At 38.3% G+C, this 23,103-nt stretch overlaps 1 protein-coding gene across 2 annotated transcripts in view; it reads left to right on the plus strand.

Moving 5' to 3' along the window:
- The first annotated feature begins 746 nt into the window (after positions 1–746).
- The window catches only part of tanc1b (tetratricopeptide repeat, ankyrin repeat and coiled-coil containing 1b), a 131,448-nt gene continuing 109,091 nt past the window's right edge, over positions 747–23,103 (plus strand). Inside the window, exons 1-2 of one of the 2 annotated variants that reach the window (XM_026912153.3) lie at positions 747–882; positions 15,820–15,889. In XM_026912153.3, coding sequence (XP_026767954.1) covers positions 15,829–15,889 — 61 coding nt within the window. In that variant the 5' untranslated portion in view covers positions 747–882; positions 15,820–15,828. Of the gene's footprint in view, positions 883–7,047; positions 7,087–15,819; positions 15,890–23,103 lie in introns of those variants that run through there. The other variant, XM_053234539.1, reaches the window with a different exon arrangement.

Genomic DNA, 23,103 nt, shown 5'->3' on the forward strand with positions numbered 1-23,103 from the left:
AACGAACAACTGCCATTTTAAGGCGTTTGAAAGCTAGTCAAGCTAATCTACCTAGACTCCTTCACTAGCATTACTGTAGCAAACACAATTCCCGAGCTATCGTTTGGTTCCCCTTCGGTAATTTTGGGAACATTTCATAATTGTGGTTTTATTTTGGTTAATAAAGTCAGCACTGTACACAAACACAAAACGCTCTAGTAACTTTAAACCACAACGTTCATACTGACAAGGAACATTTACCAAAGGTTGCCTTCAGGTGCTATTTTAAACTAAAAAATAACCTTCTGGGAACATTCCAGTAACGTTCTCTAATGGGCTCACAGCAGGAGGTCCTCCAGATAGGTATTATTTTTTTATTGCTGATTGTAAAGTTCTCTTATAGCCTCGGGAAGTTCGCCAAAGGTTGTTTTTATGTTTTTTATTTTAAATTTTTTTGTAACTACAAACTAACGTTTCAAGAACCAAAAACAAACGTTTCCAGAACGTTCTGAGAACCCATAACTGTTAGCTGAGTTATGGGTGAGTGGTGACCGGTTGCTGTGGATAAATGCTAATGTACTAATTTTACATTTTACTGTATTTTCCGAAGTAAAACACTAACAAACAGCTGCTGTTTGTGGTGTGAGGGATGTGCTAGTCTAACTGACAGAAAGCGGAATTTCGTACATGCTCATCTTTTCATGTTAAACGCGAATCAATTTGAATCAATTTGACCGCGTGGAATCGACTCCAACTCGTTTGTGTTGACTCTTTTCATTTTCCAGCGCTGAAGTTGGGAGAGTCGACTCTTAGAGGGACTGACTCCCAGCCCTGAGAATTAACGCGGAGAGGTAGCGCGCTTGGGAAACTTTTTCTCTGCCGGATAATTCATACACAAAACAGGTATTTATTAAAGTTATAAACGTCTAGAATATATTTACCAACGAGTTGCTGTGAGTGTTTTGGACTTCAGGAATAAGTTGTGTAGTTTGGATAAAACGCTGTGCTAATGTAGTTGTTGATTTTATGATGCGAAAATGTAACTAGCTTGCTAACTTAGTTAGGACAGCAGGAATGTGCCGGGACTTGTCTCTTAACAGGGAAGTGTGTGTTCACTGTGGGAAGTGTGTGTGTGTTTAAATTAGCCATGATGTGTGGTTTCCAACGGTTTACTTAGTGTATGTCAAAACTTTACAGTGATTAACTTATTAGCCACAGAGAACTCTTTTTGACAGGTTAAAGTTCATCAGGGTTTTTTTTAAACCTCCACTGGACACAATCCAGCCACTTTCTGTCTTAAGTCTTAAATAAAAAGTCAGGTTTGTGTGCTTAGTTTTTTAGTTTTCATGAATTTCTACCTCCACTTTCTCTACCAGTGAGACGCTGAGCTTGATTTTAGTGGCGTCTCTGGATACCTGGGTAGCTTTGGATGTAAATAAACATTTTGGATGTTTGTTTACGAGGTTAAATGTAAACCTAACCTTTAAAGAGTCTCTATGTTGTTCAAAACATTCGTCTCTTATTTCTAGCAGCATTTGTCTCTTATTTCTAGCAGCATAGAAACTATTCCCTTAACCTGACAAGTATCACAAACCAGGTAGCAGGAACTGTGTGGATTTAAAGAAAAAAAAAAAATGAAAAAGCTGAAACTGTGTATGAAGTTGAGATGTGTAAGTGTGCAGTGTGTAGTTTACAGTACACTCCTGGGCAAAAAAAGAAACGAAAAAAAGGGCCAAGCCCAAAATGGCAAAATATTAAGATTTTTTTAAATGGTCTTAACAACAAAATTGGTCAGGAAATGAGGAAGAATTAAACACGTAGATAAAGGAAGTTATTATGGGAGAGCTTTTCCCTCTGCATCAGATGTGGCAGATAACCAAATAATGACTAATCTTTTAAGAAAAAAAAAAGATAGAAGATATTTTTGGAAATTTTTGTACACCCAGACATGTTAGTTTGAATTTTACATCAAACATTTTAGTCATTATCATGATTTTACCTTTGTGTACAAGAAGGCTATATAAGTGAGTTTCCCTGTTTCTGGTTTTTCCCCAAACAAACAGTTCACTGCAGCAAAAGTAAACCAGCAAATGGTGGCACAGAAGCTCTCAGGAGTGCATTTGTTTAATTCTTCCTAATTTTCTGACCAATGATTTGTTGTTAAGGCCATTAAAAGGTCTATATTTGCCATTTTGGGCATTTTTTTTGCCCAGGAGTGTACACTGCTGAGCTTCGTTATGGAGGAGGGAACGGAGCGGTCACCATGAGACAAGTTGGATGGCTTTAACAGGAGCTCTGGTAGTTTGAAAAGTTTGAAAGCTCACCAGCCCACTGAATCTTTTCCACATGGATCTGAGTGATTAGGGCTGTGTGTGTGTGTGTGTGTGTGTGTGTGTGTGGTGTTGACTTAAGGCACTCCTCTTCACTGTGCAATGCAACTTATCATTACAGAACGGACCTGATTTAGTAGAGTTTCTTGTGTTAGTCAGATTTAGTAGGCTTGAGCACTATGAGCTCACACCCATGGGGGTCCACAAATAGCTTAAAATCTATTTTTGCATCAATCGGTTCATTTTCCTTCATTGTCTTTATTAAATGCACTTTTGCTGTTCAATAAACATAGATTTTTATATTTTATATTATCTTGTATCAACTGTTTTGGAGCTTTGCTAACAAAACTTAAGCTTACTTAATATCATTGAATGACGCTGGACACTACACATAAACAGATTAAACGTGTGTAATTGGCAATATAGTGACATTTTCTGTGAGAAGACGTTTATTTAACATTTTAGTCTCAAGTATCAGCACTTTGTAACTGTCAGAGATAAAGCTGTAACTAATTTTCAGACACTGGAAGGTTTTCAGAAGTGTTATTAATTCAAGAGAGAGAGGGAGAAAAAAGTTAGACTGATGGTGAAATGACTGTTTATAGCCGTTATATCCCAAGTGATGACAGGAACTTGTTTGGTGGATGTTCTGCAATGTTGAACATAACTGTAAGGGATGTTGTGTCTTTCTTTAAATAATAAAAAATGCTAGGGTTGGCAAATTGTTGTGATATACGAGGAATACTTTGTGACATGCTGTTATTGGAAAACGGTCAGCCTTGGGGTGACTCATCACACAACTATATTGTGTTTTGTTCCTCACTTATCACACATCCCTACTCACATAACTCTGTTTGTGGAGTTTTTTCGGTTATGCATATGGTTGAGTTTATTTAATACTTAGTGCTGTTATTACTCCTGGTACAGTTGTTTTGAAAATTATTTCATATCCATGACATTACACATTTGAGGACACTACATAATGATGGGTCTTTAAACCTTGCTGTTACACACGAAAAATTCATTTTTGTCCCATAGAGTCATTGAGTCTGAGCTATTTTCTTCAACTTAAGTGGTTCCCATGGCCAGTTGGCAAATAACAGGTGCTGGCATTGAGCACATGTTGTTGATTTTGAAGGAAGAGAACAGGGGCACTGACCTGACAGTTAGAGCCACTACAGTATGTCCATTGTGTGGCAGATGAGTCCGTTTTTAAATCCGGATAAGACAGCCTTCATGGTTGAGTGATAATTTGTTGAGAATGACAGTAATACCATTTGAAATATATGAAGTTTTGAAAGCACTGCATGATGGATTTTAGAGCTGATATCTTCATCCTGCTTATTTTTTTTAGATGACTCTAGCCATTACTGACAGACTTATACTAGCGCCGTATGATAATTAGATTGAAACAAATACAGCACAATTGCTATGCCCAGGTAGAGCCACTTTGCCTAAAGCAGCCCAAATGGCCATAAGAATGAAACGTAATGACTGAGTTCTTTGGCTCATTCACTAGCACAAATAAAATGGGGTTTGTGTTTGTCAATGGACTCATAGATCACAAGCAGGGCATTTTTATGATGCCTTGGTTGTCCTGGTGACTCTGGTGGCCTGTAGAGAACAGCAGGATTAATAACACAGCCTGTGGTTGGAACTGGTGAGTGTGCTGTTTTCAAAAGCCATGCTGTGTGAGGTTCGGTAATAATATAAGGGTGCATCCAGAATTCAGTGCCACAACATTTATCACTGCTAAACCCTGTAGTTAGGCCTGGATCTGTGACTCCAGTTGACATGATCTGTAAACTATTTGCATTGCGTTGTCTTAACCATTCCTTAATGAATAAAGAATAACATTCAGTGATTTGGTGTTGTGTGCATGGACAAGGAAATTTCAGATTCTGATAGAAGACATCATTGATAGTATTGTAATGGATAGTAACTGGACCATCATGGATGATGTATGAAATGCCAAATCTGACCTGATAGCTCATATTCAAAATTTAGTTTTCCTAATGTTTATAATGGATGGCATTAGATAGTTATTGATACCAGTCATGGTCCAGATCTGAAGGTTTGTGTTCATTTTGAAAGGTCACTCAGCTGCTCATTGACACTGTGATATCTGCAGATCTTGACCTGTGAGCCTGTTCCCAAGCAGGGTTATCTAATGCCTGTCTATATCGGGTTTTGGTTATCAGGTGAGATCAGCACTTTGAGTTCATTCCTTTTCACCGCATGTCATTGGAACAAGCATGAGTCAGGAAAGTTTGGCATTTCTGGCTAAACTTTACTCATTTGACTTGAGGTTAAATGAAAGTACTGAACGGAGTAATGGAGTGTACAGTATAATAAGTGAGAGCTAGAAGGATTTCTGCTCAGTCAGTTAATGTTTAACTGTAATCAAATAGCAGGAAGCTCCCGTGTTTGGAGGTCTAGTTTTCTTTACATTCTCCGTGTTTAGTGTTTTATTTCTTTCTTTTGCAGGTCCAAGCATGTGGTGTACTTGTTTTTGTTACAGTGTTTTTTTCTTCTTAATGCTAAAGTGCCACAGGGAGCAAAGATTGTAAGGTACCAAATTTGACAGAAAGGTGCAGTACTGCCTCTCCTACTCAGGCAAGCAGGGACACCCTCAGATGTTCCTTTCATTATTTTATTTTCTTTTTCAATCACTGCCAATAAGTTCACTCTGCCACACCCTGTTGAGTGCAATGTAGGACAGTTTATGATTATTTTCAAACACTTTCTCTTTGCCCTGATTGGCAAATTTATTGATCTACATTACACAGATGTCGAAGCTGATATCTGCTTTGTTTGGCAATGGATAGTTAACTTTTTGTGATAGCTGTACCAGAAAAAAAGTGAGGCTTCACATCGCCTGCTGCGGTTTGTATGTTGGAGTTTGACTGTACTGTCATGTCAAGTTGACCCTGTTTCCACAGCCTTAGGTCTAACGGCAAATCACGAGAAAACGTGTCTCAACTCAGACTCGCTACCTCACTGAGATAACGAAAATGACACTCCCTTCAACAGACCTGTTCCTTTTGCTCCTTCTCATATCTTCTGTTTGACTTTGTTGTAATGAAACCTCTCCCAAAATCATGTTATAAATGAATGACTTCATTATCTGCTCTGAACATCTAATGGGTGAAATTATAGTTTAGGTGAGTACAAATCAGTGTTTGTGACTCAGATCTTTCTCTTTGATGATTAACGCAGCTACCAAATCTGGCATTGGGATAATTGAGTAACAATTTTGGACATTTATTTTTAAACACGTCCCACTGATGGCTCAAATCTGTGTAATTGTTTTAGGTTAGCTTCTGTAATATGCAGTTTCATTTACGCCTGTTTTATTCTGTGAGATTTCAGCAGATTATTACTTGTTACACTGTACAAGATGATCCAGAAACATCTTGGTCAAATTCTATAACAAACTGTGCACTAACGTGTTCTCCATGTCAGATTATACGATGAGGATTTTCTAATGACAGACTTGCGATTAAACAAAGATATTTTGTTCTGCTTACATAATCAACCATGTAATGCGGACTTGACAGATTGCATAAACAATCCCTTGGTGTAGTAGTAACAATGTTGTATCTAGAGAGTTTAGAGCAGTTCGTAAAAGAGGACAACATGGAACGATCATTCTTCAGAGTGAGCTTGGGGATATTTTTTTGTCCATTAGGATGCATGACATCTTTGTAGAGGGAACAGGCATCCTGACTTGTAACATTATATAAATTGTTAAAGATTGTTTGCGCTATCATAAATATAGCTGTCCCTTGAGATGTCCCTCCCCCAATTTTCCTCAATTTGGTCATCTGTCACTTCCAAACCACCAGCCAACCTCTTCCACATACATGAGTTCACAGACACCCAAGATTGGCTCGTGTTGCTGTGATTGACAGGGGAAGGACAGAGTATGCCATCTTTCCCACCCAGAGTGCACAGCCAATTTTGCTCTCTTGGCTCCTGGCCATGAACGGATGTAACATTGTAGGGAACTAAGCTCGCGATCTCCCGATGAGAGGGCGAACGCTTTCTCTTGTGTCACTCGCAAGCTTTGTTGCTGGTTTTTAGATGAGTATGATAGCGGTCACTCAGCTGCCATGACACTCATCTGTCAGAAATCTTTTAATAAATGATTAATGTTGTTGAGTCACAACCAAAGAATTCTTTTACGACATGCAATATTTGTCTGCCGAATATAAACCCAGGCTTTAATCATAGTGTAATCTTTTCAGATGGGTGTTGGATATCATCCACATTAAAAAGATAATGTGCATAATCAGAAGGAAAAAAAAAAAAAAAAGGTTTGGCTGGTAAATTAGACATGAGCACTCAGGACATAGCAGTCAGGACATAGCCTGTGCTGAGGACATCTAATTAACATCAGTTGAAAACACACGAGATTGCTCAGATCCAGACCAATGCTTTGTGGATACATTTTCCTTTCCAGCTAAATTAGACACAGCCCTTAACACACCACAGACAACTCAGCAATCTATTAAAACTGCCTGACTGTAAAATACACTGTTTGACTAATCACTTGTCTCTCCAGGGAACATAATGATGTCATTCTACTGAGTTCAGTCTAACATGACTCAAAGGGTGTTCTTCTGATCTCTTTCTCTGAGTAGAAAACAAAACACTCACCATATTACTTGGTCATCTACAGGGTGTCCCAAAAGCCTCCATACATAGGGGACTATGTGTGCCAGCACCTCGGTTGTGCCTTCATCAGTGGATGTTCGTGGATGTCCACGTCTTGGTTGGTCCGCAACACTTCCAGTCTTTTTGAATTTGTTAATAAGTTTGGCAACAGTGTCGTGTGTGATGAGAATAATTTCAGTATGTTCTTCTTTTGTCAAAGGCATTCTTGAAGGCTCTCTGAAAAAACAATATAATGTAAACTAAGTATGAAAAATTTTGCAAGACATTTTGCTAAAAAACGTTAATTTCCGATTTGTATGGAGACTTTTGGGACACTCTATATTTAACTGAACCGAAAATTTAAAAGGTAACATTAATCACATAAAACAACAAAAACACAGTAATTCATGCAGTTTCTGTTAACATTGCTGGGCCACAAAACGGAATAATGTATACAAGTTAAATAAATGAAAATAAAATCTTTGATTTTAATATCTATAAGACTCATCCTTAAAAATGAGCACACATTTGGGAAAAGAGTACAATCTTATTTAACAACGTTACTTAATGTTACTCTGTTTTTGGTTCAGCAAAGTTGGCCGAAACATGAAATACAAACAAAAGAAACAGTACATTAATTTCATTTCACATGATTTTAAACATCCTCACCATTTCTTGCTTTTGTTTCTGAGCACTGTGACTCTCGCAAAGTTTTACTTGTACATATTAATAAAGCATAGCACTGCTTTGATAACTTTAAGTAATTCTGAAATTGTGTTAACGTTAAATTCAAATTTGTTTTTATTGCAGCTTGCATGAAGGTTTCATATTCTCGCTGAATGCCTCTGAAAGCCAGCCAGTGTGTGGCATCCATTTCTATGGTAATAGTCAATGACTTGAGTCAACGTACATAAATCTAGAGAGATTTGACACCCGAGAACTTCAGCCGAGCTCATGATGAATGTGCAATGTGATTGACATATGATTCTGATCGGCATGTTCAGACATACAGACAGTGTTGCATTTCAATACCTCAAGTGAAAGTGACCTAAATCACGATTGAAAATTCAGTGTGACTTGTTCACACTGTCATTAAACAGACAGATCTGTTTCACATATAAGCAGAAAGACTGGCCTGCAGCGTGAATGTAGCCTTAGTTTGTGTCAGCACAGAAGAATGCGAGGCTAGATTTACAGGATGGAGAGCCCAATAGAAGAGCACTGCTGATATATTCTGATGTGTGTAAGCTTGATTTTGTAGCCTGATGATGATAAGAGTGGGTATGATTTAACTAAGCATTGTGGTGCTCAAGTTTTCTTTTTCCTTGTTCAAACATACTAACTGGCCACTTGAATAGTACTATCTATACGCCTGGAATTGGAAAAAAACTTTTTTTTTTTTTTTTTTTTTCTCCCCGCCCCCAATCATCAACTGCCCAGTTTTAGTGTGCCTGTGCCCTCTGTAGCCTCAGATACATGTTCTTGGCTGACAGGAGTGGAACTTGATGTGGTCTTCTGCCGTTGTAGCCCATACACCTTGAATTTCAGTGTGCTGTGCTTTCTGAGATGCTTTTCTGCTCACTACGGTTGTAAAGAGTGGTTATTTGGTTTAACTTAGCCTTTCTGTCAGCTCGAGCCAGTCTGGCTGTCCCAACAGATCAGCAGTTTCTGAAATGCTTAAACCATACCATCTAGCACCAACAAACATGCCACTGTCAACGTCACCAAAATCACATTTTTTTCTCCATTCTGATGTGTAATGTTCACACTACACATCTTTCCTTTCATATCAGTGGAAACTGTGAAACACCACCCTTTCAGTCCATTGTTCTGTAGTTGCTCATTTCCCGTTTCAAGGTGAAGAATTCATGCTCTCCTGCATTCACCTATTATTTAGAAAGACATTTATAATGGAATAAAAATTAGCGATGTCCATTAACTTGCCCTTATTTATTTGGCAAATATTCCGAATTAATTCATTAAAGGTCAACAGCCTGTTTAGTTTTTGTCACCGTTGTTTAAACATGTTCTACTTTCAGTGCAGAAAAGGGTCACAGATCTTTGTGTTTGGTTTTGTGGTTGTCATGACAACTTCTCCCGATCCTTAAGAATCATTCATGTAGAATAGGTCTGATGAAAAGAAGCAGTGGTTAAGCGAGGGAGAGAGCAAATAAGGAAAGCTAAACTGGAGAAGCCAAGCTGAGGTTTGCTTCGTTTCCTATTGTTCAAGTTCTGAACACACACACACACACAGAATGTGTGAGTGGTACAAATACCGGAGGCTATCGACTAAACAATGCCACGTCCGCTTAATCGGCACTTCCCTGCTTCTCAGATGCTACACATGTCTGCGTTTAACGCTTTAAGCTGAGCTCTTAAGCTTATGGACAAGCGAGTAACTCTGCATGGAATCTGAATCTAGAATCTGAATTTGATAAGACATTTTTAAACTTGACAGACATGTTGTTATGCAAGATTATTGCAGATTGTGATACATTGCATGTGTGTTTGCTGCTCTGTTTCTGTGATCTACCCACTCCATCTGCATATGGAGATGGACTCCATCTGATGGTGCTTTCTCTGTGCCATGCTGCTTCTGAAGAAATAAAACATTTTCAAAGACACAGCATTCCCAGGGATGCTCTTTCAGTTAGATAATACACACAGCTCAAATGGCAATAGAGGCTTTGAGGCAGCATGTCTGCTATCAGCACACAAGGGATAAACTTCCTCTGTTGCGCTCAGACTATCTGCTTTGAGATTCTGTTTGTTTTCTGTTGAAGTTCTCTGTTTCTTTTCTCCATTTTGTGTCTTCTTCTTTTTTTTTTTTTTTGATGCTGGTCTCTGTACAGCGTCTTTGTTGACACAGATACACATGTTGTTTTAATTAAGTTTCAGGGTCACATACGGTGGCAGTGAGAGTTAAGAAGGGATTAATTCTTCTTGCTCTCACTCTCTGTAGTTGAATCTGAGTCTGTTCACCTTGTGACTTTATATACTTTGCTTTAGTATGCACACTATTCTTCCAATCCTTTTTTTCTGTCTGTGTCCTCACATGGATGGACTGCATACTGCATGGTCCACAAAAAAATCTGTAGTTCTTTTATTTCTGGATGAAAACACACATGAAGTTTGGTTTGTATGCATTTTAGACAAAGTGACCAGCTCCTCATTCGTGTGCTTATATTCTTTAAGCAGGATTACACAAGCATAGTTGACCACACACCATTTATTATCTACCTGTCAACAGATTTAGGATCTCCGATGCGAAGTTAATGCAGAGAAAAATATCTATTCTATTGCAAGTTGTTTTGCTGTGCTGAAACGTGAGTTCGCTTTGTAAAGTCTGTATGAAGTCTGTAAAGTGAGAACATTACTCCCCTTGACCCATGTTAAATCCTTTACAGTGGGGAGAGAGAGAGTGAGAGCGTTAACAGTATGTTAAGCAGAAAAGCTCCAACAGTTTCTACTTCTAATTTTCTTTTTTTTTTTTTTTTTTATAATTGTGCCTGCTGGCTGAGAGATCTGAAAATCATTCATTACAACAGAACAAGAAGCTACAGTAACCTAATTAAAGAAATACATTTACAAGCAATTTGCTAATGATGGACATGTGAAAGTAGAGAAGAGTTTAGAATTGTAAATATGACTCATGGTTATAATCAGTTTCACATCAAACTGACCATGCTGTTCTATTTTTGTAGCAAGGAAAATGCACACTTACCGTCAACTCATTTAGTTGTTTGTTTAGGAGATTTATCCATGGGAACTGCTGTGAGTTCTTCAATACTGTATGAATGCTTGGCATTTCCTGTTCTTTTCTTGGGCTAAATGCTGTTCTGACAGTGTTCTGATGGAGAGGATAAAAGACTGGAAACTTGCCAACGCACTCAACCCTAGGCTTGTGTGTAACTGTTCATGTTATTGGCAGTCTACTTAAAATGTTCAGAAAGAAAACCTATAAAGTGTTTGCAGTGTTATCTAGGATACCTCCGCCAAAGGTTTAAGGAAAGGGTCAAGTAGTCTAGTGCTTTTTTCTCAACTCCAACACAGTACACCTTCATGACTACATGGAACAGAATGAGGAGAAGTAGGCTCATGTAACCTTCCAAAAACTGAACAGTCCTTCACATTATAGAGACTTTACCACAGAGCAGGTGAATTCTCTGATTGGTCAGATGATGTTGATTAATTTTCTGCAACAACATGATTTGCACAGTAGCTCTAGCTGCAAGCTTTATATTAATGCACACATTCTAATCTTATTGTTTCTATAGTCACAGCTTACATATTGAAATGTGTTGCAAACCTTGCAACTAAATGGCTTTAAAAACGTGTGCAATCTTTGATATGGCGAAGGTTTCGGTGGGAAGATGTTTAGATGTTTATTTTTGGAAGTCTGCAGTGTCAGTGATTTGAGAGGTGAAGCTGTAAGTGTAAGGTGAGTGTAAAGCGAAAGTCTTTAGGGCTTTCAGGTTTATCAGTAACACGACAAACTGCATTTTTTTTTGTTTTATTAACTTCTAGAGAGAGAAAAAGGTGCCGTTCTAGGACAAGAATCAGCAGTAACTCTGCTTCGCATTACACAGCAGCATGTCCTGCCATTTTTTTTATTCCTTACTTATAAAGTAATATTGTGTAACTGTAGAGAGTATAAAATATGTAGATATGTACATAACTGACTGTAAGGATGTGAGTGCAGACCAGAAGATGATAACTTTTCTATGCAGTGCAGCTGAAAATACTGATTTTGGCCTATTTGCTGGGTGGAAGTGCACGAAAGGGTCTTGCATAATGCTAGTTTATGTAATTTATTTTTTTAAGATGCAGTGTTTATGGTGTGTGTTCTTGATGCGAGAGAAACTTTCTCATTTGTTTTCACTATTCAAAGCGTTGTCTGCTGTGTTGCAGTTTAGAATGTGATGCAACTGCTCAGGGTGGGGTTATAGATAGCGAGGATGGATGGGGAGGTTTGCTCAGTTTCTGTAAAACGTTGAGATTGTGTTGTCTTTTTGGCTAGGCGGACAGTGCTGAAGGTCTGGGAAAGGTACTCTGTTACGCACACCTGACTTGTTTGTGATGAAGCCGACCACTGATGTTTCACCAGCAAACCTGATGTCACTGAAGCTGTGCTTTGCAGCAATTTGTGGACGAATATTGCATTCCACATAACTCTGGAGTGGGCCTGTATATATGAGTGATCTTTAAACTTCATGATATATTTACCTTTTCCAAACAGTGTGCTGTATGATGATTTTTTTTTTTTTTTAGTCAGTAGTCAAAAATTGTGAATTCCACTCTTGAGTTAAACGCAGCATAAGGACAAAGCCCATGGGGACCCTGCTGGTCACTGGTGTGGTGGTACTAGAAATGGTGTCACTAATCCTGACTGACCGACGGGTTGACTCATACCTGCTGGTGTTCTTCCTTGTAGCGTTCTGTGCTTCAAACCCATGACTTAAAGTTGAGATGTGAGATGAAGGTATTGGGGTGGTAACAGCTACGTACTCACTGGTGTAAGCAGCTGAGGATGTTGTATACGCCTCCATGCTGGTGGAGAGACCATTGGCAGCAGCCTCTGTGCTAGGGCTGGGTGATATTACAGTATATCAGTACTAAGGTAAATCGTGACAGTATGCTTTTCTGAGATACCATGATATCTTTTCAAACATGTTTAAGAGGATTTTTTAAAAATAACTTTAATTACAAAGTGACTGGTAGCAGCTGATGTGGTGTTAAAATGTTGTACTTAATCACTAAAGCTGTAAAATAATTTAAAATTGTAAATAAATTTTATGGATCTTTTTTCTCTTTTAAGTGTTAAATATTTATTTGTTTGTTTATAAAAAAAATTATTTATATTTTTGTAGATATTAAATAAAGTATCTTTTTTAAATTGTAAATGCAACAGTACTGTTTTGCTGAGAGTTATTTAGCAAACCTAAATATCATATTATTTTGTCATATCGCTCAGACCTACTCCATGCCCAAATTCTTGTCACTGCTCAAAACAGTCCTGAAGTGCTGAGATGGCCTCCTCATGTCAGGTTCTTGTCTGAACAGTGGTGTCTATGCTAGAATAAACTGAAATCTGAATGTAGTCCAAGTAGCTGTGATGTGGTAGGTGCACTGTAAGACATTTCAACCTGAGTAAACTCAACTGGAAGATAACCTTTGTTTCAACTCAAAGTCAAGTCAAGACAATGACTCAGTCAAGACAATGGATTACTTTAATTTTTGAAACCTTATAAACTTGAGTTCGATATCCAAAACCTGTCATGACAATTGGAGTTAAAGAGAAGAAATAAGTTCACATGACCTAATGGGGCTATCTTGTTTTACGGTGTGCAGCCTTGTGTTCGCTGTGGATGTTGGTGTAAACAAGATCCACTGCACGATTTTAAAATGACATGTTGATAGAATTTCTCAGTTGACATGTGATTTGCATGGATCAAATCAGCAACAAAAAAAAAATGGTCCAGGTACGTGGTTTGAAAGTTTGCTCATGGCCATGTGCAGTATATCTAGTATTAATTGTTAGCAGTGTGAGGAGTGAACAGAGTGACACAGAGCATGGCAGTAGGTACTGTAGGTAGTATGACTGAGTCCACACACACACACACACACACACACACACACACATTGCTCTTATCATATCTTATCTGAGAGCATCATTTAACTGAATGATATTTTACAATATATGATTGCCCTAGGATTGGGAAATGCTGCTTTAATCAGTTTCCAACTTTAAAGTCATTTGTTTCTGAGCACCATTAACGGAGGTTTATTATCTGAGTAATTCAGTAAATCGTAGACTTCCTGCAGTGTGCTGGTTAGTTCCTGATGTGTTTGGGACACGGGTGTGAAAAAGTGTTGCTTGGTCTTTCCACATCCTAATACAGAAGGTCTATTGTGTTCATCAGTTGGACTGTTGTTACGCTGGGTATTTTAAATAACTACCATAAACATATTCCTTTACTGGTAATTTTAAAGTGAATATAAAACATTTTTACACTGCTCTCTAAATCATTAATTACTGGCAGTCATTGATGTGGTGAATAAAATTGAAATAGTGCAAAGGAATTAATGGCTGAAACATCTTACCATGTTTATGGCATCTGAATTGGGATATTTTAGAGCAGTTCATGATTTTTTTTTTTTATCCATGGGACTGTCCAGAGTATTTTTTTTTTTTTTTCACATATACATTAAGCTTTTCAGCATGAGGTTTTTGCAGGTAATAATATTAGGTCAAACTGTACACCTACTGTAATATTCTCTTTCTTTTTCTGTGGATGTTTTTCCATTATTCCTGATTTGAATCTACATACTTTTAGCCATATAGTGTATGTAGACACCTGACTATCACAATCATATGTGCTTTTTGAACATCTGATTCTGGTGTTAGTCCCTCTTTGCTGTTATAATAACCTTCACTTTTCTGGGAGGACTTTCTACTAGGTTTTGGAGCATGACTATGGGGATTTGTTCCCATTCTGCCACAAGAGCATTAGTGAAGTCAGGCACAGATGTTGGGCAAGGAGGCTTAGGACGCAGTCAGTGTTCTGATTCATCCCAAAGGTGTTTAATTGAGGTCAAGGTATGCAGGCGTATTCCAGTTCTTCCACACCAACTTTAGCAAATCTTTCTGAAGCTTGCTTTGTGCACAGGGGCATTGTCATGCTGCAAAATGCTTGGGGCTCTTCCAGTGAAGGGAAATCTTAATGTTACAACATACAAAGACATTCTATACAATTGTGTGATTCCAACTTTGTGGCAATGGTTTGGGAAAGGCCCACGTGTGGGTGTGATGATCAGGTGTCCACATACTTTTGGCTGTATAGTGTAATTTTGATCCATGCAGATCTTCTCAAATTAAGGAGCGAATTTTGCATCCTTGGTGTTAAAAGATTATGACGGAATACTCAAAAACAAAGGAAACCTATAGAAAACTTTGAAACTGGAATAAAAAAATAAATAAATAACAGCCTTGAGTTCAGAAACCATGGCCACAAAAGGGTACTTATAAAACAGACATTTGAACCTCCCAGTGTTACCTGCCTTCTAAAATTACACAACGCAGATTTTCAGGGTTGTCTCACTAGCGTGACGAGGTTGTTTGTGTCAGATAGACCAGCATAAAGATGTGTTTTAACAGTGTGAGAATGAAAAAAGCCCATGACCGTGCCTGATGTCACGGTGCAGCGTCTCCATCTAACCCCCAGCCTTTTTGTAAAATATGTCAGGAATGGAACATTACTTTTGTCCAAAGTCAGAAATGATCACTGTTTGATTGCAATACATTGTCTTTTATTTGTGTGTAATTATGTGACCCACTATCACTAGTAGGAGACCTGTGTGGGATTTTGAGTGACTGTAACCATACACTTCAGTCCACTCCCTACCTTGATGTCCCCAAACAGACCTGTTGCCCAGATGGAGCTCAACCTGTTAGACAGGCTTACTTAATTAATGCACATTTTATAATGGGTTTGCTCCCATGAATGAATCTTTTGAGCTCTTTCTAAGAAAGAGCAGGCATATTGTGCAGAAATGTTAATATAATCATGACAAAGCTCAGGTTCATGCACACAGCATCAGTTTGATGTGGAATGCTGAGAATCTGACAGCTTGTTTTCCGGCATAACAGAAAAGCGGCATGGAGCGGTCCAATCTAAATATTGGAGCATTCTTTCCTGGATTCTGAGTGTCTGTAGGAAATATCCCAGAAATGTATCCTATGAGGAATAATCTGAAAGCACTGCATGAATGTCATCATCATTATGAGTCCTATGTAGATGATATTGTTGAAGTGAATCCTGAACTCATAATTGTTTTGTTTTGTTCACAGGGTCACAGTATGTTTAAGGCAGTGCTAAAAATGAACAGAGACGGAGGGAAGGGGAGCAAAAAGGAGACAGGTATGTCCAGTGAATGTAAAATAGATGGTGGGTTTCGGGCATCTGTCATGTACTTTCTTGATATCTCCTTTTTCTGTGACATTTGGTGTGGGGTTGTTTGAAGTTTAAGGTGTTATTCGGAAACATTCACATGAACAAAAAAAATCTGAGCAATTTCTGTTTTGCCTCAACCTGAGGCTAATTTTCTGAGCTTAGATATACTTAATTCAGGAGTCAATATTTGTCTGGCAATCTGACCAATAAGGCCAGTCTTATGTGCATGAATAAAACCTAGTGTTGGGCTAAATAGTAATGCCAGTAGTAATGCTGCATTCCGCTTACCTCGGAAGTAGGAGTTCGGAATTATTTTGTGCGTTTGAACTACAAAGTGGGGAAAAAACATGGATGCATCCATGCATCCAAATAGGAATTCCGAGTTTAGATGTCACTTCCTTTGGTTTTTCCTAGTCGGAGTTACAGCCTTTAGTCGAATGCAGCATAATCTTGTAATTTTAGTCCAAGCTTAGTAGTAAAGGATTGAGAGCCGGACTGTTTGCTGGCCATGTCATTGAGCTGATATCTCTTTCCTGAAGAAAAGCTTTAACACACTTTGTTCTGTGGCAAGATGCATTATCATCCTGAAAAATGACTTCATCACTGAACCCATTTTCTGTTGATGGAATGAGCCAAGTGTCCAAAATTTCAATGTACACCTTTGCATTGACTGAGGTAATGATTGCCGTCTACACTCATCCTTTACCTGACATGCAACCACATATCATAAGTGAGTGGAGAATTTGTTCTCTGCAGGCAGTCGTCTTAATAAATTTTATTAGAGTGGCACCAGACAAAAGTTCAAGCATCATCTTTGGCCAATGCAGTTTCGTGATTCATCACTGAATATCACTTTCATCCAATCATCCACACTCCATTATTGCTAACCTTGTTTTATTCTGTTTAGGTGTTAGTGCTGGTTTTCGTTTGACTTTTCTATATGTAAATCCAATTTCATTCAGCTGTTTTCTTACAGCTGACTCCTGTTTCTGCCCGTTTGTTTTTCATTTGTTTTGTTGTGCATTTTCTGTTTTCAAGGCATATTGCTTTGAGTTTTCTATCCCAACGCTTTGACGTCTTCCTTGGTCTACCCGTATGTTTTCCTTTTATAACCTACACGTTTTGTTTATACTTGCACCAACTTTGAGACATAGCTGACTGGGAACAACCATCTTTTGACACACTCCATGTTAATTCCCTTCCTATCAGGAACTATAAGGAGTTTTATAATCCTTTTTGTTTTTTCAATTGACAGCTCTCTTGTTGGGACCATGTTTCCTTTCAATCAGCCAAGTCCATCAGCTTGTTAACGTCTGTAAGCACTCTCTTTTAACTGCCGCCTAATTTGCGTTTTTAGACTTGTTCCAGTATTTGTTTTAGAAATGCAAATCACAGAGTGATTCCATAGTTTTTTTCCTCTACTTGATCCGGAAAAATATGCCATTAATTAAAGTAATTTAATTTAATTTGTTTCACAAAGGCAGAATGTTCAGCTAGTAAACAAAATTTGTGTTGTCATGTCTGTGATTGGTTTATTTGCTACGAAGTAAAAAACCTGGGTGAACATCCTCTGAATGTGGTGAGTCCATAATTTTTCCCAGGGGTTGTATTAGAATAAAAATATACTTAATTGTAAACATCGGTGTGAATGTCACAGTTACGGGGTACCAAGTAAAACAGTAAAACGTTTGCTCCTTTGTAATCTCAAAGCATGCTGTTATGTATGCAGGTGCCTATCTACATCACAGGTGGCTCTGTGCATCTTAGAGTACAATAAATCCAGCTCACAGACTCTAAAATACAGCACAGAGAATATACCTATCACATCTCATAGCTTCTAATGTGTGCATTTTAATTACCTGATCTTTGTTTTCCATGTATTTTATTATCTAATCTGTGTATTTTGTGGATGACATACTCTGGCCATGTAGAACTGAGTTTCGTATATAAAAATATAGAGAAACAATCACTCAGCTCCTGTTATTCACTAGCCAGCTATCATGAGTCCTCTAGCTAAACATCACAACTGTGTAATGAAATTCTAAAACAAGGATAAATTAGCTGGCTGCTACATTCTTGCTCATTCTTTTCTTGCACAGTGTCGGACTTATTTCGTGCCTGAAGTTGGTGTGTGATGACATTTGTTATATCTGAGGTATAATAACCTTCTAAGTAATATTCTTATAAAACACCATTATCTTTGTGATAATTTTCAAAACACTGCAATCCAAAATGTATTCTGGAGTCTTTACAATTCTACCATGTTCCTTCTTGCCAAGGATATAAAAGTAACAGGGCCGATACGTATAGACCTTAATCTGTAGCTGGTTTGAGGAAACACCTCACTTGGATGTATTACTGGAGTGTGAAGCCTGCACTGTTATAGAGAAAAACCTGTGTTCAGGTGCGCATGGGTGGAAAGGCTTGTTACTGTATTTGATCTGTCACTGAAATCACTGAAAGGGTTTGAAACTTCATTTAATTCTCATACTAAAAGTGATGAGTGGCATGTAGGTGTAACATGTTTTTCTTCTTATTCACTTTATAACTGACATTGTACTTCAGATCTGATCAGTATTAAACAGTGAAAGAGACATGAGACTAGTCAGGCAAAGAAATCAAATTTTTGTTGATCCCCGATGTGGTTGTTTGGTTTGAAAATGCAATAATGAATGCAAAATGTCTGAATGAAGCTGTAGAGCTGGATAGGTGAAATTTTAGTCGGGTTTACTTTAAAGACATTCATTTAAAAACATTGGGTCACATTTAGCAGGTTTATTTAATAGTAAACTTTAAGAGGCTGGTTTGAGCAATAAGATATTTGTATGAAAAACCTCACTGAGTATAACGTTACTATTGTAGTGCTTTCAGTAGTGCTTCTCTCAGCCAGAATATTTCAAGCTTTAACATGTCAGCAGTGAACTCATCGCTAATAAGAACAAGGTTTGTCTGGTCTTCCCAGACAGCCTCTAGTTCCAGTGCCTGTTAATACTCATATAACCTTTTTTTTTGTGGTACAGCATGTGTATGACTAAAACAGAAACCAGACCTAGAGTTGTACATCTCTGTTCTGACCTGACTGACTCAGCATTCTCCAAGACTGGCTGAATATTTGCTTAAGCTGGTTTCAGCATAATGCTAATTATAGAACTGTAAAAGTCTGTAATTTTACGCCTCTGTTTTGTTCTCTGACTAGTCATAACAAACCGGCGTCCATGTCTGAAATCCCAGTGAAGAAACTGCCTGAAGATGGACAGGTTAAATCACAGATTATGTGTACTTGTTACTGGAACCATCTGGAGCATGAGGCCCTGGATTTTAGCCCAGGCTGTAGATATAACCATCACATCCCATTCTATTCCCCTTCTCTATCCTGTCTCTGCTCTTTTTCTTTCTCATCCTTCATGGGGTCAGTTAACTCTGGCCTGCAGTTGCTTTGAAGTGGTTTGGCAAATCCTTACTGTGACGTGATGATATGGTCTTCCTCTTGAGAGTTTCTGTCATAAATGGTACTGAGACATGCGTAGCTAATACAAGATCAGAGAGTTTGAGGCCAAATATTGTCAAGGAGGAGCATTAACATTTTGATCATTTCTCATTTAAAAGCTGGGAATTGTAGACGTGTATGCTAATCTGTTCACCAAATTCTGTAATACAAAACATTGCCGTGTTATTGTCCTGGTCTTCTCTCTTACTCTCTCTCCTCCTTCAGAAGACGTTAGGAGCATGACAGGAAAACAGTAAGGTAATCAAATTTCATACACGTCACAGAGGACTGAGGACTTACAGTAACATGCTGCCCATGAAAAATGCACAGGACCTTCTGTTGAATGTCATTGTTTTCCAACTAAGCCTACAACCAGGACGCCCTGATCCACCATCTGGTACAATGCAGATTGCAGATTAATATGTAATGAATAAAAAAAAATGACAGGTCATTACAGGAAAATAATCAGAGACATGGTGGTGTGATGTTAAGTTGATTTTCCTATAACTGTTATTCCAATGTGTTTTATTTATCTTATACCACAGCAATTTGCCAATTGTTCGATTTTTTATTTATTAAAGACTAACACATTGTATCTGTTGTAGTTACATTTGTTGTTGTGGAACATCTGCAGATCGTTAGTTCCTGTTCTCACTTATATTGAAGCTATAAATAGTCACTCCCTCATCAGCCTCTCTTTTGTCTCTCTTGAAGTTGTTAAGATTAAAAATACACCTTGCCATTCTACAGAGAAATCTGTAGGTCGGGCACTGATGTTGCACAAGAAGACCTCGTGCGAAGTCGGCGTTCCAGTTCATCCCAAAGGTTTTCAGTGGGGTTGAGGTCAGGGCTTTGTGCGGGTCACTTGAGTTCTTCCTCTCAAACCTTGGCAAACCATGTCTTTATGGACCTCACTTTTCATGCAGGGGCATTGCCATGCTAGAACAAGTTTGGGGCCCCTTAGTTTCAGTGAAGGGAAATTGTAATACTACAGCATAAAGACATTCTAGACAATAGTGTGCTTCCAACTTTGTGGTAACAGTTTGGGGAAGACTCACATATGGGATGGTCAGGTTTTCACAAGATTTTTGCCATATAGTCTATTTTGCCCACTTTGCTTACTGTGAGTTTTGAGTCTCTGGACTAATAATAACAAAAAATCTCTTCTAAGATGATATAGATGCATGCACACTCAGGCTTCTGTGTTTACTGTGTCTCTTATAATCTGGATTAATAGAGCACATTGGTTGAATTTAATATATATTGATTCTAACCATCTTCTTTTCTTGTCATGGCCATGATACTGACTGCTACCATGAAGTGAATTAAAGGAGCCTATTCCTGATAAGAAGAAAATTACAGGAAAAGCTTTGACCATGGTATAATGGTACACTAGCAGAGTATATATTGCTTATTGGACTCAAGCACTGTGCTGTAAGGAGTTTTTATTAGATTCATGGAAACTCTGCTTTTTCGCCAGGGACCACAGCCATCATCGTGTCTAAAGCAGCTCCAGAGCACAGAGACACCACAGCATTCCCTGACTGCTAATTCATCTTCTTTATTTAATCACTTTTAATCTGTTTGTTTATGCACATGCACATAAGAATATATTTGATTGTGAGCAGGCCCACAGGTATGTGAGGATCCCTGGTGTGTGTGTGTGTGTTTAGCTTTTTCTTTGTTGTATTTACACACTGTTGGAATGGGTTAGGAGCAGATCCAATTCAGTGGCAGCTTCACGGTGCTGGGAGCCATGCAGGAGTTCCAGGCATTGCTACGTGCCATTACTGTGGATTTCTTTAAAAGGTAAATCGTGTTGAGGATTAAAAAAAATCTGTCATACAAGTCTAGTAGGAAGGTCATGGTATAAGAGAACTGAGTACTTTCTGCTCCATGGCCAAGACTTGCTTTGGAAAGTTCACATCCAAACATGACTTTGACATTTAAATGCGAAGCCTTCTGCCAGATCAATTTCTGTGTGTGGCATTTTGCAGGCCCAAGTTCTACATCCTGTTAAAATCAACACTTCTGCACTATGCTAACAAAAATGATTCCTGTTGTTGTCACTATGTGCCGAGAGATTGCTGTAGATGTCCTATGCACTCAATTGCCAGATTTTTAGTATTCCTAACTCATACCGAAATTCATGTTTCATGTATTTTATCAGGTTTACCTACTTTAGATGTGCTGTATCACTTTCTTTCCACAGAACTAGTGAAATCTTTGGATGACTGACTGTTCTTTCAAACCAGCAGCGATATTGAGCTGCTTAAAATCCCCGGCAACACTGTTGCACCTGATACACACATATCAGTTCCAAACACACTAACGTTTCACTGCTGTGTCAGTGTCAGTGCCATTGCTGTGCTGAGAATGATGTACCACCCAAATTATATCTGGTATGGTGTTTTCTTTCCACTGATGGCAGGAGTATGGGGACAAATTGTGGGTTGCAGGCAGTAATTGTACACCCATAGGAGTGACCCTGTATAGTAGGGTGCAGCTGGGTGTATTTGTGTGTTTGCTTTGGTGTAAAATTTGCACTGAAAAGGAAACCTCAAGTGATCTATAAAGTATTAGAGGTTAAAGGTATGCTGCTCTAGCCTTTTTCTGGCCTTAAAATGTAACGTTTTCTTTGCTAAGACTTCAGGCTCCTTGAATTCTCTTGGAGGTCTGGCTGACAGTAAACAGATGTGACTGATTGTCTTAAGGTGAATTTAGTGTAGCTTGTTATGCTGTAATCTTTAGGGAGTGTCTCTGCCTGCCTCCCACTACCAGAACAGTCATTAATGCTGTGCGTAGGAGTGTCATGGCCAAGCACACTTACTCTTTCACTCTTTCTCCTTACCTGCTTTTCAGCCCCTCTGTCTTTATTTTCAACTCTTTCTCATTAATTCACATGGGCAAACACTGCAACACTTCGACTACTAGAACTAGGGTTCCACAAAATGCTATACTGACCTGAATGAGTGCTTGATTACTCTTTGTTTTTCATTCCTTTTACTGTACAGAATGACTTTATTACCATTGTTGTGACTATGCTGCAAACCTTTCCTTTCATCTTGTGCAGTAAGATGTCTCATGATAGAGGTCTAAAGTCATGTCTCTTTCAGTTTAACGCTCATGCACATGGTTATTTGAGTGTAATCTGAAGTAACTCTGGCTTTTGAGGTTAACCAGTGAACTGTGCTCCTACAGTTTTAGGCTTATTAACAGCATTGATTTTACTGTGAAGTCCTGTTAAGCATTAGAGCAATCACAGTGTCTTTAATGAAAGTGACTGTTAACACTGAAAACTGTCAGTTATTGACCTGCACTTAAATATAGAAATATAAAAATACAAACTAAACAGGTATTTCCTTTGATGACTGTGAGTTCTGTGACTTGTTATCATTGTAAAAAATTTATATTTTTATTGAGTAGTGATTGAGAGTTTTTTGTTTGTTACCTCTAGAAGTCATATTAAAGTATATTCAATGGGACAGGAGCAAGAAAACATTTGAAGGTCTGTGTGAATGCCAGTGCTATCAGCACAGTCAGTCACAGTTGTTCTCTGAAGTGGAGCTGCTTTTTGCACAAAGTATTCCTTAGTTAAATTATTATTATTATTATTATAACCAGACTTTTGCTAAAAAAAAAATGTTACCATTATATTCATCAAGCCATTTCTGGTTAACTCATTCTTGCTTAA

This window comes from Pangasianodon hypophthalmus, chromosome 5 (genome assembly GCF_027358585.1).
Source record: "Pangasianodon hypophthalmus isolate fPanHyp1 chromosome 5, fPanHyp1.pri, whole genome shotgun sequence".
Classification (NCBI taxonomy): domain Eukaryota; kingdom Metazoa; phylum Chordata; class Actinopteri; order Siluriformes; family Pangasiidae; genus Pangasianodon; species Pangasianodon hypophthalmus.